Below are 18050 nucleotides of genomic sequence, written 5' to 3' on the forward strand. Positions count from 1 at the left end.
TGGGTTCCAATGACAGGAAGGTGTGTAAACAGCTACTAAAAAAAAAAAAATAGTTTGGGGTGGACCACGTAATCCATCTCTCATTACGTAACAAAAGATCTGTGTACGTATGACAGTGGTGCTAAATGTGTCGATCTGTGCGTCGGACGGCTTCCGCGTTGGCTGCCGCGTCGGCTCACCGGCGAAGGCTGCTACGTCATGCCTCGCGGACGAGCACTGCTCCGGCCGGGCTGGCTCATACATACTGTCTGGGAGTCTGTCGCTGCCGCGTCCGCTGATCACAGCTCCAGCCGGGGTGGCTCATTTTCGGTGCCGAGGTGGCTTATCATAGCGCTGAGCCAGGCCGCTTTACGCCATTGTTGTTGCACGTGGCTGAATGGGCCTTGTCCGTCCGCGGCATTGTTCATAGCCGCCACCGTCCGCAATGAACAACATCGCCGATGGCCGCAGCGATGAACAATGCCGTTGACAATGCCGCACTCAGCCGCGAGCGACGACAATGCCGTAAAGTGGCCCGGCTTGGCGGCGTGATGAGCCACCTTGGTGCCACCCCACCCGAAGCAGTGATCGGCTTGTCACACCCGGGCTACGGCGTTGTCATCACTTGCGGCTGAGTATGCTACATACTGTCATACTGTCGGGAAATCTGTTGTTAGTTAGAAGTGATCCGCATATCTGAATATGGCTCAAAACAATAAGGTAATGGTGCCCCGGACATTTCACCCGATTGTAAGTTGTTCTCTTCTTCAAAAAGAGCTTCCGTGTCTGAAGGGGCATGTCCCACATAGGGGCCACAGCGTGTTTTCAATGGCAAATGTCCGGGGTGACGTCACGGACAGGAGATGCAGCCACCAATATGGCGACCACTTGGATGTCGAATGACACTTCCGCAACTTTGCGCATGGACTACGCGCTCTCCGCATATATTATTTTTTCGTATAGACACTGAAGTGAATAATGTTATGTAGTTTTCATTTCAATATGTATTTTAGAATGTTTATAGGATGACACTTGACCTCTAAATACATCTAAGAATACCATCTTGCTGACCTGTAGAACTAAAGAACCGTTTCTAATATTTTCCTTCATTGAGCTACATCTGTCTGAGTGCATAATGTACAGTAGATGACAAATCATCAAGTCCAATCTATTTTAAATTGCTGCAATAAACATTTACAGTGCAATAATTATGACTCTTGAACTCCTTACAGTGCTCAACAGCAACAATATGAAAATAGAAGGATGTGACATGATGGACATATTGAGCAAGATGGATATGGAGGGTCTGTCTACCAGGTAACACTTTATATTTACGAGTTGCTGTGGTTGTTATTATCATTTTTCAATGATAGAATTGCCTTTCGTGGGCCTGAACATGCCTGAAAAGCCACAAATATTTGACAGGGTGTGTATTCTGGTGAAGGGTTTGAAGGGTCAAAATTCATTCAAAGGTGCCCGCTGGAAAGTGAAACAAAAATCAACTACGGATACCAGTTACACAAAGTTGGGTGGTTATGTCCGTTACAACATGTCTCAAGGAGCTATACCTGAAATTGAACAGAAAAAAAAAAAGTCTCAGGGACCCGTTCACCAAATTGAACTGGAATTCTGAAATGTCTATCTTAATAGGATGCACAAAAATTCTCGAGGACCCATGCATCCAACTGAACAGGAGGTCAGCTATTTGTGTTTCGAAAAAGACCAATTCGGGCAAAATTCCAGGTTCCAGATTTTAACCCACTTCATTTGGAAATTCACCCAAATGAGACTCAATCAGAAGCAGGTGTATTAACAAGACAGATAAATGATGCTGAAATGCCAAGCCTTTAATCTTGGAGCAACACAGTGTCAAAATGTCTGTGTTTGGAGGGTTGACCGTGAAGAAAAGTGCCTGCTTGCAGTATAAATGTTTTGTTTTTATTCTTTTGTGTGTGTTTTTTGCAGCTCTGGAGTCTTTAAATATTCCAGCGAAAAGACAAACAGTTACCAGACGGTCTGGGATAAATTTGGTGTCCAGCTCGAATCTGAACGTGACATTTTCCTGAACAAACCCTTCCCCTCGGACTTCCAGTGGGCCACTTCCAGCGAGTCCTTCAAAGTGGAAGGAGGCTGGGCCGAAGGTGGCAAGGGAGAAACTATTTGGGATCGCTTTGGTCATGAAAATAAAGTTTATGATAATCAGACTGCTGATCAAGCTTGTGACAGTTATCACAAGGTAGATTACGATGTCTACCTCCTTCGAGGCCTTCAAGTCTACACCCACCAGTTTTCCATTTCATGGGCACGTATTTTCCCATCAGGATATCGAAGGAGCCAGTCTGATAAAGGTGTACTTTATTATGACGAACTAATCAATGCTCTCGTTAATTCGAGAATACAACCAGTCATCACTTTGTACCACTGGGACCTGCCCCAAGAACTCCAGAATCAGGGCGGATGGACCAACGCTTCAATTATTGAAGCCTTCAAGGACTACGCGGACTTTTGCTTCTCCAAATTCGGAGATAGGGTCAAGACATGGAACACGTTCAGTAGCCCTTGGGTGGTTAGCCACGCCGGCTACGGGGTCGGTGATCACCCCCCTCAAGTCCAAGATTATGTGGTGGCGTCCTACCAGGTAAGAGTTTTCACAATTTAAGACAGTTCCAATGTATCATAATACTGTCTATGGTTGTAACATTCAAAAAGTAAAAAATGGACAACCAATAAAAAATTGATGCACATTCTCAGAGTTAATGTCAAGTACAGAGAATGAAGTTCGGGTGTTGTGAGGAAGCGAGGGCTACTTAGTGTTGATTATTGAGCAACTTTTACAACTCCTCTAGTGAAATTTTTTTTAATGGCGAGCAACAAGTGTTTTGATATTTTGTGGGGACTTGTATGAGTCTCCCTACAGATCCGAAGTCTACCACTCCATGTACAGACTGCAAATAACCTCCATGTGCACCGTGTAATTTAACAATATACATCATCCTGCCCTGTGATCGGGTTACCAGAGTTTAGCCACCATCTTAATGAAGACTTGGACAAGCATTTAAAACATTTAAAAAGTCAATTTTACATAATATGTTTCTGTGTATGAGGCAGTCAATAATAGTATTTTGGGAGACAGAAACATTAAAAAAAAACACCTTCACTCCTTTCTCTTCCAGGTGACTCATAACATAATTAAGTCCCACGCCGAGGCCTGGCATGTTTACAATGACAAATACAGAACCAAACACGGTGGAAAGGTGGGCATCGCGTTAAACTCCGACTGGGCCGAGCCCTTAGACCCATCCAGACCTGAGGACGTGGTGGCAGCATACCGTTCCATACAATTCACTCTGGGATGGTTTGCTCACCCTATATTTGTGGACGGAGACTACCCGGCAACTCTGAAGAGTCAGATTGACAAGAAAAACAAACTGTGCCCTCATTCAAAACCTGCGATTCTTCCACGTTTCACTCCCAAAGAAAGTCAACGGATTAACGGAACAGCCGACTTTTTTGGACTAAACCATTATACGTCACGACTTATTAACAGCAGTGATGGTGGTTGCACCGTTGGTCCACAAGGCGTGGGTGACTTCCAGACCCACGTAGACCCATCTTGGTCTCCTACAGCTTCGGAGTGGATCTATTCTACGCCCTGGGGGCTGAGAAGACTTCTCAACTACATCGCTTTGGAGTACTTAAACATTAAAAAAGTGCCTGTGTACATAACAGGAAACGGCATGCCAACAGACTTTGGGGGGACCCCCTTAAATGACACCACTAGAGTAGACTACTTAAGGAGGTACATCAACGAAGCTCTGAAAGGTTCGTCTCGGGAATTTCTTCTAATTCTATCCATGTGTCTCTACTTATTCATAGGTGATAGGGATCAAGCCTTGCCATGAATAGAAAAAAGCATGTAATTGAATCCCCACCCTAAAGTTGCTTGTAACTGCCTATTTTCATAGTTTGAACTTTAAACATACCACAAAGTATGGGAATGTTGAAATGTATTGAAATGTTCCCTGCTTTCAGGAAAAATATGTTGTATATTATATCAAATTCCTAATTTCTCTTGGAAGAAAAATGTTGTAATTCAATGAGAAGAGTCAGATTTTCTTAAAAAAAAATAAAAAAATTTTAGAACCTTTAGAAGAACAAAGATGGATTTTATGGGGATAAAAAGTGATAACCTTACAACAATAATATTTTATTAACTTGTAGTTGTACAAGATATTTATTTGTTTGACAAAAAGATAAATTTCAACATTCAAACAAGTTTTCAAGAAGTGGGATATTTATGGGGGGATAACAGTTGTATTATTTATATTATTTAGATTATAGACATACACTCCAGGTCTATTTTCAAGATAAAAGCTCGTTTTGTTCACTATAAAATAATATAATATTGTAATGGAAGATCATATTGTGTATTTTGTAAAAGAAGTGTTATACTTTCAAGATTAGCATAAGCGCCATCTCCTCTGCAGAGCCTAAGTGGTCTAGAAAATGGATGGAGTGATTTATGTACTTTCTGATGTTTTAATCAAGTTTTGTTTTGTAGCCAGACTCCTTGACGGGGTGGACGTGCAACGGTTCACCGTGCAATCACTATTGGATGGATTTGAGGGGCAACAAGGCTACAGCCAAAGATTTGGGCTTCACCATGTCAACTTTGAGGACCCGGACAGACCCAGGACCCCTAAACAGTCGGCGTACTTCTATTCACAGGTTATAACACAAAATGGATTTGGCATAAGACGTGGGCACGTTTTCAAAGTGGCACAGACACAATTTAAGCCTCCCTCAAAAGGGTTAACTCCTTCAGAGGTTCCATCCAAGTCCAAGGTTGTTTGGGAGAGATTCTCCCAACAGTCCAAATTCCACCGGCAAATCTTCCACTATGGCACGTTCCCATCAAATTTTACCTGGGGAGTATCGTCTTCCGCTTACCAAACTGAAGGGGCCTGGAAGGCTGATGGCAAGGGACCAAGTATTTGGGATGTGTTTACCCACAAACCAGGCAGTATACCAGGTAACGCCAACGGGGACGTGGCCTGTGACAGTTACCACAGATTCCAGGAGGACCTCTACATGCTGCGAGCTTTGCAGGTTAAGTCGTACCGATTTTCCTTGTCCTGGTCCAGGATCTTTCCTACTGGTCTCCGAAGTTCCCTGAATCTAAAGGGTGTTGACTTTTACAACAGCATAATTGACGATATTCTGCTAAATGGCATCACACCGATGGTAACGCTGTACTACTGGGATCTCCCCCAGGAATTGCAAAACATTGGCGGCTGGGAGAGTTCAGACATGATTGAAATTTTCGCAGATTTTTCCGATTTCTGTTTTTCTACCTTTGGAGACAGGGTAAAGTTTTGGATGACTTTCAATCAGCCGCACACCATCGCGTGGTCAGGATACGGACTCGGACAGATTCCGCCGAATGTTAGGAAGCCAGGAAGTGCACCATATAGAGTTGCACACAACCTCATAAAAGCCCATGCCAAGGCTTACCATATCTACAATGAAAAATACCGCAAATCCCAACGTGGCCTAATTTCGCTAGCCCTCGATTCTTACTGGGTAGAACCGAAGGATGTCCGCGTTCTCCGTGAAGTGGCAGCTGCCGACCGTGCGATGCAGTTCCATTTGGGCTGGTTCGCACACCCCATTTTCAAAAACGGCGACTATCCTGATGCGATGAAGTGGCAGGTTGGAAACAAGAGCGAACTCCAAGGTCTGGCTGAGTCCAGACTGCCTGTGTTCACCGAGGAGGAAAGGAAGTACATCAGTGGGACTTCTGATGTGTTCTGCTTAAACCACTTCACCACAAAGATCGTTAGCCATATCACGGCTCGGCTCACGCCGCCATCCTACGAATACGACCGCGACTTGACGGAAGAAGAAGACGCCAATTCGCCAAGCACAGCCATCAAAAATCAGAGAGCTGTGGCCTGGGGCTTGAGGAGACTCCTCAACTGGGTCAAGTATGAATATGGAGACCCGGACATTTACATCACTGACAGTGGGGTTGCCACAGAATCAAAAACCAAGTGGGATGACTCTGCCAGGGTGTTTTATTTCAAAACCTACATTGACGAGGCTCTCAAAGGTAACGTAAGCTTTTTTTAATTGACATAGTATTGCTTTTAATCATTTTCAACGTCTTTATAGCCTAAGATCTCGATTGTGCAAAGGTAAGAATTTAAATGTTTGTCATCTATTTATAAGTCAAAAAGGTGTACTTTTCCCAGATTCTAAATGAATAAATAAGGTTTGATATTTTCCATGAAAAAGAGTTGTATATTTCCAGGATTTAAGAGAATTTTTAAAACTAAAAGCGATTCATTTTCCAGGCAAAAATGGCATATTTCGATAGAATTTGGATGAGTTGTCATATATTTTACTGGAATCTTTCTTTCCTCATCTCTTTTTCAAAAATTATGTCCTCCATGTTAACAGCCTCTAATCTGGATGATGTGAAGGTGAAAGGCTTCACGGCTGCCTCTCTCATGGACTCATTCGAGTGGCTCCACGGGTTCAAAGTGGGATTCGGGCTGCACCATGTCAACTTCGAGGACTCGACCCGGCCGAGAACACCCAAGTATTCCGCTCATTTCTACCATCGAGTCATCAAGGACAACGGATTTCCCACACCAGAGGACGAAAAAATACTTTACGGAAATTTCGCCAAAGACTTCATCTGGAGTACTGCGACAGCATCATATCAGGCAATGTTGCAAAGCGAGATGCAAAGCCAACTTTTGTGTGTTTTCCTGAACTTTTGCATTGACTGAATCTAGATCGAAGGAGGATGGAGGGCCGATGGAAAAGGTCTAAGCATCTGGGACAAGTTCGCCCACACACCTCTCCGAGTGTTCAACAATGACAACGGGGACGTCGCCTGCGACAGTTACAACAAAATAGACGAGGATGTTTCAATGTTAAGGCAACTCAAGGTGACGCATTACCGTTTCTCCGTATCCTGGCCGAGGGTCCTTCCAGACGGCACCACCAACTTCGTAAATGAAGTCGGATTGAGTTACTACAGTCATCTGGTGGATGCCCTGCTCAAAGCAAATATCCAACCTCATGTACGTAGAAGTCTAAGTAACACAAAAGGTTTTTTCATTTCATTTTTTTGTCATGAGGGAGAATTAGGGCTACATTGATCATAAAAAAACAAACACATTCTATCAGACTAAAGTTTTTATTTTATCCAATCCAGTATATACAATATTATTTTTGTAGCATTCTAGTGTCTTTTTTCAGTGTGGTCCTAATACTGATAATAATATTTTTAGCATTGTGTCGACATACCATATTTTATTGTCTGTGCCGTTAGATCACTCTGTACCACTGGGACCTTCCTCAAGCTCTACAGGACATTGGCGGCTGGGAGAATGAAACCATTGTGTTCAAATTCCGGGATTATGCCAACCTCATTTTTAGCCGCCTTGGTCACAAAGTCAAATTCTGGATTACCATTAATGAGCCGTACAACATTGCCAATGTGGGTCACGGCTATGGAGCTGCTGCTCCAGGTTTGTAGATGTAAGACATCTCATTCACGATGCAATCTTTGATCGAAATTAGAGTGAAAATCATTTTTATTGTTATCTATCCATATATTTTCCTTGCTGCTTATCCTCACGAGTGTCGCGGGGCGTGCTGGAGCCTATCCCAGCTGTCAACGGGCAGGCGGCAGGGTACACCCTAAACTGGTTGCCAGCCAATCGCAGGGCACATAGAGACAGACAACAGTCGCACTCACAATCACACCTACGGGCAATTTAGAGTGTCCAATTAATGTTGCATGTTTTTGGAATGTGGGAGGAAACCGGAGTGCCCGGAGAAAACCCACGCAGGCACGGGGAGAACATGCAAACTCCCCACAGGCGGGTCCGGGATTGAGCCCAGGACCTCATAATTATTAATTAATAGTAATTCTTTATCTTTTGTATAGTTTGACCGTATAATGTTAGAGACATACTATGAAGACTCCAAAGTCCAGAGTCCAAGGCAAACATGGTGAAGCAGCTTAGCTATTATGGTGCACACAAATGGAATAAATTGTCAACAGAAGTGATGCCAGCACCAGGTGTGAATGTTTTCAAGTTCAGGTTAAAATGTCTTCTTTTTTTCTCATACAGGCAACAGTACATTATGTAGCCTGGCAAGCTAGTGCTAGTGCTAATGTTTGTACATACAAATGCTGGTGTTCTCTTGAATTATGCTCAGAAGCTTTGGTAAAAATTGGTTTGTTCGCATGAATAAATGTAGACAAAAAAATCCTGTGGTCTGATCTACATCAAATAAAATCTAATATTCAGTGCTTCTGGCTGCATTGAGGCCCTTCGACACATTGGCGAATGATCATGTGTGTCACAAAGATGTATTTGGTCATGATTACCTATCAAAGTGTTCTGTGGAATTTTATGACTCAAAAGTATTATTAGTGGTATCAGTAATTATGTTGTTTTATCCTAATATCAGTCTCAAGCCCTTAGTTCCTTACTTCGTTTAACTTCCAGGGATTAGTTTCCGACCGGGCACCTTGCCGTACATTGTGGGCCACAACTTGCTCAAAGCTCACGCTGAGACCTGGCACCTGTACAACGACAAGTACCGCAGCAAGCAGGGCGGAATCATCTCCATCACCATCAATTCCGATTGGTCCGAGCCCAGAAACCCTTACAAGCAGGAGGATGTCGATGCTGCAAGGCGTGTGGTCCAGGTGCCATGCTTGTTTTTGTTTTGTCAATTAGAGATTTGACCAAAACTGTGCAAAAAAATTTGGGGTTGTGAATCTTGGCTCCAGTATTCCATGTGGTTTTCTCCTGGTACTCCAGGTTCCTCCCACATTGTATTTTCCATAGGTGTGAAGGTTTGTCTTTATGTGGACTACATTTGATTGCTGTCCAGTCCATTGAGTGGCCCGCTTCATGACAATGTCTTTTATGATTTTGCAGTTCTACATTGGGTGGTTTGCTCACCCTGTATTTAACGGAGACTATAGTGATATGATGAAAACAATCATTCAAAAGAGAAGCCTTGAAGCTGGCCTGCCAAAATCCAGGTAACTCAACTATTTGCTTGGAAATTCATAAATTTGGCGGATTTATTACTCTAGTTTCTTTTTCCCAGGCTGCCTGAATTCACTGCGGAAGAAGTCAAAAGAATCAAAGGTACTTATGATTACTTTGGATTTAACCATTACACCACTGTCTTGGCCTTCCCTGTGGACTACGGGAACCTTCAGCACTATGACGCCGATAGGTAAATCAATTCAGGTTTTGGTTTCCTATATTTTATCATCGGCCCAATTTTTGTTGTTGTGAATGTGAGAAAACCTTGAATGAGTTTTCCAGAGGTGCGGGAACAATCGCAGATCGCACGTGGCTGGATTCGGGTTCATCCTGGCTCAAGGTTTCACCATTCGGATTCCGGAGGATATTAAACTTCATTAAGGAGGAATATAGAAATCCTCCTATTATCATAACTGAAAATGGCATCTCGGAGCGTGGGTCGGTGGATTTGAATGATTTCCATAGAAGTTACTACTATGAGAAATACATCAACCAGGTTTTGAAAGGTGAATTAAATACACTTGTTAACAAATAGGGCTGGTTTTAGCAAGAACTAATTCATACAATTCTGATGTCCTCATAGCTTACATACTGGATGGTGTGGATATTAGGGGCTACACGGCTTGGTCATTGATGGACAACCTGGAGTGGGCCACGGGGTTTTCTGAAAGGTTTGGACTCTTCCACGTCAATCATACAGACCCCAAACGTCCTCGGGTGGCCAAGACCTCCGCTGCCTACTACGCCACCATTATTACATGTAACGGATTTCCAGACCCCGCTACTGGGCCACATGACTGTCTAAACCAAGAAGTGGAAGGTAAGTCAATTCAGTCAGTCAATTGCATGGAAAAGGATAGACAACATATTTCTTCTGTCCGTCTTCTTTACAGGGACAAGTGTGCCCAGCACCTCTCTTCCCTCCTTTAACATGGTCAACTTCCTGGGTATCACTCTCTCTTCAGGTGAAGCCGAGAAAGGACTGTACACACTCTTTGCTCTTCTTATCGTTTCCTCGCTAGGAGTCATTTGTTCATTGTTTTGCTTCTTGAAGACAAAGAAATATTCTAAGGAAATTGCTACTATTCAATCAGTACTCAATAGTTAAATTAAATGTCTGAAACCCATAGCCTAGACTCCCCAACTATGCCACAGACTGGTAATGGGAAGTGAGTGGAAAGGTATGGAAAAGCCAAATCATCTGAATTGAAACTAATCGAGAAAGCATTTCACTCACTGAAGACAAAACTGAAGGAAAACAAGCAAGAACTTAAGGCTGTTACAGTTAAGTCTTGGCAGAGGATCATATATAAAGACCTGATTGTATTTGTGCTCACAGTGCTGTCAAACTTCATGGTTAATTTAAACAACGTGAGCTAAGGTTGAACATAAATTTCTTTAAAAAGCCTCTTCAAACTAAGTCATGACTTTTTCCCCCTTTTCCCCTTTATAGTGGAATGGCTCAACAAACCAAAGCAAAGATAATTTATTTATAAAGTGGATAATCAGCCGACATGAGTGGTTAGCGTGTCTGCCTCACAGTTCTGAGGACCGGAGTTCAAATCCTGGCCCCATAACTCCAGTTTCTTCCCACATCCAAAAAACATGCAATAATTGGACTCTAAATTGACGTTAGGTGTGATCGTGAGGGCGGATGGTTGTTTCTTTCTATGTCCCTTGTGATTGACTGGCAACCAGGTCAGTGTGTTATCTGGGCTCCTGCTTGAAGATAACTGGGATAGGTCGCAGCACCTTCCACGCCCCTTGTGAGGAAAATTGGCTCAGCAAATGGATAATTGCGCATTCTATATACAAGGATAAACCAATGTGCTTTACATGATTAAAAGCATTTAAAAACATGGGAAAAAAAAACAAGAATTTTAAAAAATGTACCCCAATTTAAAAATGGTGAAAAAAATCTATCCATCCATTATCTGAGCCAGTTATCGTCACAAGGGTCGCGGGAGTGCTGGTTCCCATCCCAGCTATTTCCGAGCAGGAAGCAGGGTACACCCTGAACTGGTTGCCATTTGTTTGTCAGAACCAATGAGCAGTCATCTTAGTTATAAAATGATTAATCATCCATTGATCCACCTACCTATGAACCATTTTAAACAGTGATCAAATGTGGCGAGCCCTTAACAGGGACATTCCTATTTTCTTTGGGGTCGGGGCGAGCTGGAGCTTTTGTGACGTTAGGCAAAAAGCAGGGTAACCCGTGACAGGTCAATAGTCAATCTCAATTTGAGAAGAATAAGAATCTTCACATAAAATAAATCAATGGTCGTGCAAGTATTTATAGTTTATCGTCCAAGAAATAATTCAAAAACAATAAACCTTTATTGCAGTTAGTGTAACAAAAGCAATTGCTACTCAACTACATACACAGTATTCAAAAGTGTAGCTTATATTAACTTTAAAAAGTGGAGACCAGTACCACCTAAATTCCATATTTTATATAATTCAAGTAACACCAAAAAACTGCTAAACATAAAAATCAATTGACAAAAAAGTGTCACAATTTATTGATCTAGTACGCAGTGACATGACCTCAAGAGAGTAATTCACACCAAACATCCCAGGAATCTCACTAAACTGCTTGTTCTGTAAAGTGGAATGCTCCAAAATTGATTCTCATCATCATGCAGGTCTGATCTACAACTACAGGAAACATTTACTTGAGGATAATGCTGCCAAGGGAAGGTCAACCAGATTTTTATGACCAATTTATGCAAAAATTTGACAAATTCCAAAAGGGCTCACATGCATTTTCTTCTCATTACATGTGGTCCAAATGTGAATGCTATGGGGGGAACGGAGTTTGTCTTTACTACCACTGGAAATTGCCAAAATGACCCTAGAATGGTGGTGTCGACCCAATATGGTTGACTTCTTTTGTCTTTGGCAGCCATGTCTTCTTGAGACATATTTGTGGCTTTACTCATGCTAGATATGCCTAGCAAATTTGATGTTGCTAGGTCAAACTGCTCTAGGGTGCTGAATTATCTAGAAATTCCTTAAACTACATTCCATGGGACATAAATCGAGCTCGTCCCACAATTAATTGAATATGGCACGATACTACACAAAACGAGAATCCAATTTCTGAGTGAATGAATGCTGAAGAGCTGAAACTGAAGAGAAATGCTATGGAATTGATTGTAATATTTATTGAAATGGAGAATGTGAGACTGGAAAGACGAGTTTGAATCGGTCAAAAAGTGTGGTAGTCGTCGAAGGACATACAAGGACAGAAGAACAGAACTTTTGTTTGTCTCTTCAGCATTCGCACAATGACGCCAATACTTTTTTTAACAATACAGTACAATTTAGTTTATCCAGTGTTATAAGAATATGTCCAAACAGCAGATCCATGAGACTTCTTTAAGCTACTCAGGAAATCGAATTATCATGTATCAACTTTTTATGGCTCTTGCATAAATACCTATACAGTAACTAAAACAAGTATTTAAGCTATCACCATTTTCCACAAAAAATATTTCCAGAGGTGTTATTGTTGCTATTTAACCAGATGTTGGGAACAACTCAAGTATACCATTCATAGAAGAAAAGAAAGTAGAATAAATGAGATGATAAATTAAGTTGTGTGTAATAATGTGACATGACACAGGGAAAAGTATTGAATATATAAGCTTCTGAACATTAAAGTCAGCATGATTTGAAGCATGATAAGTGTATTGGTATAAGGCAAATCATACCACCATGAATTTGCCTCGATCCGGTACTCCTTGCAAGATTTCTGACAGAGGAGTGCAAAGAATAATCAGAAGAATTATCCAAGAGCCAAGGACCACTTATGGAGTGCCTCTAAAAGATCTGGGATAAGCAGGTATTGTTGTCACAAGGAAACCATGGAGTAGTGTACTCGGCTGCCATGGCTTTTATTGAACTGAACTGAAATTGGATGTCATAATGTACGTTTGGAGGCCAAATGGCATCCCATATAACCCTGTAAAGACCATTTCAACAGTGACGTTTGGAGGTGGGAAATGTTGTACCAGGGCAGCACCGACTGCCAGAGACAAATTCCTTGTATGTTGTTACATACTTGGCCATTAAAGCTGATTCTGATTTTGGTGGTGGTATGAATGGAACAAATGGGAACTGATACTGGTAAACTTCTCATGATTGAAGGAAGGATGAACAGGCACATGTACTGAGGCATTCTTGACAAAACCCTGCTACCATCAAAGAAAAAAATTAAGCTGCTAGAATGGTCCAGTCAATCACCTGACTTGAATCCAAACAAAAATCTATGGGAAGAACTGATACTCAAGGTACATAAAAGAAGCCCACAGAACCTTTAGGATTTGAAGACTGCTTGTGTGGATGAATGGGCCAAAATCACACCAGAGCAATGCAGGCGATTAGTTTCTCCATGCAGGGATCGTCTTGACCCTACCATTACAAACCAAGACTTTTGAACAAAGCATTCAATAAAAACTAGTTGGCGTGTTCAATACTTTCCCCTGTGATTTCATTATACCCAACTTAATTTTTGATCTTATTTTTTCTACTTTCTTTGTATGTATAGATTACTTGAGTTGTTCTGAACATCTGGTGGAATTTTCATTTCATGTCATTTCATTTGGAAAGATATGTTTGAGAAAAGTGATGATGTATTGAATACTTATGCCAGTGTTTTTTTGTTTTTGTTTTTTAAAATAACACAAAGTCACTCTGTGCATTCAGCTATCTCCGCTCCGTCCACGAGAAGTGTGTGAATGAGTCCGTCTCGTTGCTTTCCACTGCTCACCGCCTTCACACAGCAGTTGTGTTCACCCAGCGTGAAGTGGGTTTCTGTGCCGTCGTCCACAAACTCGCCCTGGGAGGAATAAGTCAGACAGACGCTGGATAAAGATGACTTTAGCGCTAAGGGGTGAAAATGCTTACTTACTGCAGTTTCAATCTTGTCTCCATTACACCAAATATCCATGGTGTCTTTCTCTGTAAGACAACGCAATTAAGACACTGTAAGACAAAAAAACACAAACATTTGAATGATCATTTGACGATGGGTCTGTCTCGGGTGCGACCTGTTTCCTGACAGAGCTCAGATGTGTCCCTTTAAAATGGATTAACCAAGAGAACAAGATGGTGTGTGCTTGAAAGCTGCTTAGCTTCAACGCTGTCTCTGCGGGCAACTCCACAAGGTGGAAATGAAATAACGGAGAGGTTTTAAGTTGCCTTATGATGTACTGGCAACCAGTTCGGGGTGTACCGACCTCTGACCAAAATTCAACTGCTAATAGCCCCAAGTAAACCCAAAGACTGAAAATTCTCCTGAGGCGTGTATGTTTGTATATATATGCCCTATTGCTGGCTGGCAGCCAATAATGTTGAATATTCGGATGGTTCTTCAGATGGGAATGAAACCGAGTCTGACGAGCGAGCTCTGCCACTGAAGCTCAGCTCGCGGCCTCCGCCGCTGCCGAAGCTCAGCTAACGGCCTCCCCGACCGCTGAAGCTCTTCGGATGGAAATGACGTGGAGTCCGACCAGCGACAACGGCGGCGAGCCGCGAGCCGAGCTTCGGCGGTGAAGCTCATTCATCAGACTGCATCATTCCCGTCCGAAGAACCATCTGAATATTCAACATTATTTACAGCCACAGGTTCAAATCTGTATGGAAGTATTCCTCCGTCTTCCCGTTCAACCAATACTTCTATTTCTTCATCAGATGAGGATAAATCCGAGAAATCAGCACTGACAACAACTGTGTAGGAATTTAACCAAGCACAGGACACGTCACATCCGCTCATGTGACTCCCAAAATGACAGCGACCGGGAACATTCAAAATTGCCGATACAAACAACCTTAAATGACATCGGATGAAAACCTTTTTTTTTAAAGTTACAGTACCAATGACATGACCTATCTGATACATTGTTATTTTCAATGAGTGAACTTCCCCTTTAAGTTTGAGCTTACAAATCAAAGCAAAAAAAATAGACCGAAAGAGCGCTTGGACCTCGAAAAACTCATTAAGTCGGGTCGCTTGTATCTCGAGGTACCATTAGTAGTAGTAGTAGTAGTAGTAGTAGTAGTAGTAGTAGTAGCTCACCCAAAACCACCCTGGTATCCGTCCCATCCAGGTTGAGCACCCAGGTGCTGGTCACCTTGGACCTGTTCTCCATGTACTTCTTCAGGCTCTTGCCGTTGATCTCCAGTGTGTACTCGTAGGCGAAGCCGCTCACTGGGTCGATGTTGATGGTGGCTTTTGTGTCCAGTTTGCCCACGATGAACGTCTCCTTGCCCACAAGCTTGAACATCCAGTCCCGCCTAAGCACCTCCTAGTGCACCAAAATGAATGGGGAGATATTAAAAGTTGACTTTTTAATGGCTTGCATCCAACTAGTTGGATCTCTGGAGTCGCTTTCCTCCCATCAAGTGTGAAATCAAACAACCAAGACCATCGTTTGCTAGCTGCCTAGTCCCGAACCCGTCTTATTATGTCCCAAATCGGCTAACGAATAGAATAACGCCCTCCTCCCGTGACTTGGAAGCTAAGGTGCGAAGATAGGCCACTTTCAGTTGACAAGTGTACAAAAGTGTTGTAAATCAAGTGCTGCCTCCAAGGATGAAAATGCTTTCATTGTCAGCCATGTTCGACCAGCTAGCTCCGCCCCCGATAATCATGGTAACGAATACTATACTCAGGATTGACCCTGCAGTAGAAGAGAAGATGGAATCTGGAATTCTATCCATCAACCATACATCCACATGTCAAATGGGTCATATCGTCTCTACGGGTACTCACAATTTTATCCAAACACATAGTGACTGTTTTAAAATTGGGGGTGAAATACACATAATGTACCTTTCCATCGACGTAGATGACTCTCTTGCCGGTGGTCGTCCCGTGCTCGAATTCGATCCTGTGGACGCCATCGCTCAATGCGACCTCCCACACGCCAGCGAGGTCGCCGGACATGCTTGCCGCAACCGACGACAACACCACAAACGAGGCGAGGGCTTCACTGGACGTCAGGTAGCGAGCTAACAAGTGAAATTACCATATTGGACGCCATTACGTCGGGAATACGTCAAGAGAAAGCCGGCAAAAGAGCAACAAAAGGAAAAGGATCCTGCAAGTGCTTGAGCTCAGGTTACATTCTGACTTGAATTTCTCGTGTCGACTTGTTCCCTTCAAAATAAAAGCAAATCGCTCGCGCTAGGCAGCGTTAATCTACATTTTCCGTGAATTTTATATATTATAAATGTTGTAGTTACGGTATAATAACTGAAACTACTGCACTAATACTATACCTATTGTTTCGTTTTCAGTTCAGGCAGGCAATTTATTAGATTTGTTTGAAAACAGAAACGGAAACTCCGATGCGCGATGAGTCTTTAAACCGAGCTAATCGCTCCCATAGCTTTTGGCCATTGTTGATGTCAGCATAAACTCAGAAATGTATTTTTTCTAAAGCCAAGTCTAACTTTACTAGGCCTTTTACTGTCTTAAATTACCTCGAAAGACTTTCGGTGTGGGCGCGAGCACAAGTGTAGGGCGACTTTCGACAGTTGTTATAAAATGCGGCGTGAACTCCAGTAGGTACGCTATCCTGTAACCCTAGCAACATTCACATCCGCCTACGTTTATCTTTTGTTACGCCCTCTTCAGGGACGGTGTCATTGTATGTAGTATTTATGCCCAGTATTTTTACTGCGTTTGGAAATGAATAATGATAACAAACACACTTGTAATATTTATACGTTTCTATCGTTGCAAAATTGAGAAATCTCGTTTCCAGGCAGGATATTTCTGGCTCCTGGAAACGCAACGCTGCACTATGACTAGCTGTTGCTACCGGCAGAACATGACCTCTAGTCTTAATCTTAACCCATCCTAAACCTCTTTAAAACCCAACCCTAGCCTCAAATTTGACCATAACAAATGTCTTGGATTTATTTCGTACAAATGTTACACGTTTGCCATGGTCATCTCGTAACGTCTGCATATCCTGCCCTTCTCGCTCCGCAGTAGCCAATCATGTTTTGGCAGGGCGTGTCCTGCCTGGAAACCACGTGGGACGCCTTTTACATACATAACATACAGCATACCGTATTTCTCGGCTGTTCCTCAACTGGAGCGTTTTAAATGTTACACTCCAGCCAGCAGATGGCAGTATTAGATGACTTTTGGGGGAATGTCCTTCGGACAATCAGACAAATTTCTGCTCTTATGAAGATAGCCTTCCACAGATAAATACAGTAATAACAGACGCTCGGTGTGTATGTCGTTAAAGTGACGTGATGGGGAAAAGATTTTTTTCCCCCCATACAAACAACAACAAGTACACAGTTCGTCAAATTACGCCAAGGATTAAAAAAAAATGACAGCACACTTGTATCCTTCTTCCCATCCTTCCTCCTTCTTTCCACGTGTCTTTCCATCCTTCTCTTATTCCTTCCTTCCTTCCTTCCTTCCTTCCTCCTTCCTTCCTTCCTTCCTTCCTTCCTTCCTTCCTTCCTTCCTTCCTCCTTCCTTCCTTCCTTCCTTCCTTCCTTCCTTCCTTCCTTCCTTCCTTCCTTCCTTCTTTCCTTCCACTCTTGTAGCTTTTATAGCATCTTTTCTTCCTTCCAAAACTTTACCTTATCTTTGCTCCTCTCTTCTTCTTTCCACAGTATCCTTGCATCATTCTTCCTTCCTATCATTCCTTCCATCTTCCATTTTTCATCAAACTCTGTCCTTCCTTCTTTCATACCATCTTTGTTTCCTTCTTTCCATCATTTATCCTTCTATCAACCCTTCTACCCTTTCTTCTTTCCTTCCATCCTTAAATAGAATCATTTTTCCACCCTCCCACTCTTTCTGCCATTTACCCTTCCTTCATTCCCTCCTTCCTTTCTCTCTTCTGTGGTTAATTAAGAAAGTACATGCATAATCTTGGTCCATGGCGTGTATTTAGTGTGCGCTTTTAGTCTGACTAAGCCACACCATGTAAGGTAATCGGA

General features: G+C 42.6%; 2 protein-coding genes across 9 annotated transcripts in view; one reads left to right on the top strand and one right to left on the bottom strand.

Annotated features, from left to right (window-relative positions):
• LOC133512064 (lactase/phlorizin hydrolase-like) overlaps nucleotides 1-18050 on the top strand; it is a 53077-nt gene that overhangs the window by 16033 nt on the left and 18994 nt on the right. For 3 of the 8 annotated variants that reach the window (XM_061841315.1, XM_061841317.1, XM_061841313.1), the window contains exons 6-18: nucleotides 1212-1296; nucleotides 1945-2617; nucleotides 3153-3801; nucleotides 4541-6091; nucleotides 6442-6710; nucleotides 6783-7073; nucleotides 7325-7523; nucleotides 8514-8716; nucleotides 8952-9058; nucleotides 9127-9258; nucleotides 9351-9574; nucleotides 9652-9888; nucleotides 9962-10497. In XM_061841315.1, coding sequence (XP_061697299.1) covers nucleotides 1212-1296; nucleotides 1945-2617; nucleotides 3153-3801; nucleotides 4541-6091; nucleotides 6442-6710; nucleotides 6783-7073; nucleotides 7325-7523; nucleotides 8514-8716; nucleotides 8952-9058; nucleotides 9127-9258; nucleotides 9351-9574; nucleotides 9652-9888; nucleotides 9962-10176 — 4835 coding nt within the window. In that variant the 3' untranslated portion in view covers nucleotides 10177-10497. Of the gene's footprint in view, nucleotides 1-1211; nucleotides 1297-1944; nucleotides 2618-3152; nucleotides 3802-4540; nucleotides 6092-6441; nucleotides 6711-6782; nucleotides 7074-7324; nucleotides 7534-8513; nucleotides 8717-8951; nucleotides 9059-9126; nucleotides 9259-9327; nucleotides 9575-9651; nucleotides 9889-9961; nucleotides 10498-18050 lie in introns of those variants that run through there. The other 5 variants (XM_061841316.1, XM_061841318.1, XM_061841320.1 and 2 more) reach the window with 5 other exon arrangements.
• faima (Fas apoptotic inhibitory molecule a) lies at nucleotides 11362-16715 on the bottom strand. Its single transcript, XM_061841330.1, has 5 exons — nucleotides 16563-16715; nucleotides 15910-16088; nucleotides 15154-15382; nucleotides 13987-14036; nucleotides 11362-13914 (listed from the first exon to the last, which is right to left on the bottom strand). The coding sequence occupies exons 2-5, from the start codon at nucleotides 16021-16023 to the stop codon at nucleotides 13765-13767; spliced, it is 543 nt and encodes a 180-aa protein (XP_061697314.1). The 5' UTR covers nucleotides 16024-16088; nucleotides 16563-16715; the 3' UTR covers nucleotides 11362-13764.

Source organism: Syngnathoides biaculeatus, chromosome 14 (genome assembly GCF_019802595.1).
Source record: "Syngnathoides biaculeatus isolate LvHL_M chromosome 14, ASM1980259v1, whole genome shotgun sequence".
Lineage (NCBI taxonomy): Eukaryota > Metazoa > Chordata > Actinopteri > Syngnathiformes > Syngnathidae > Syngnathoides > Syngnathoides biaculeatus.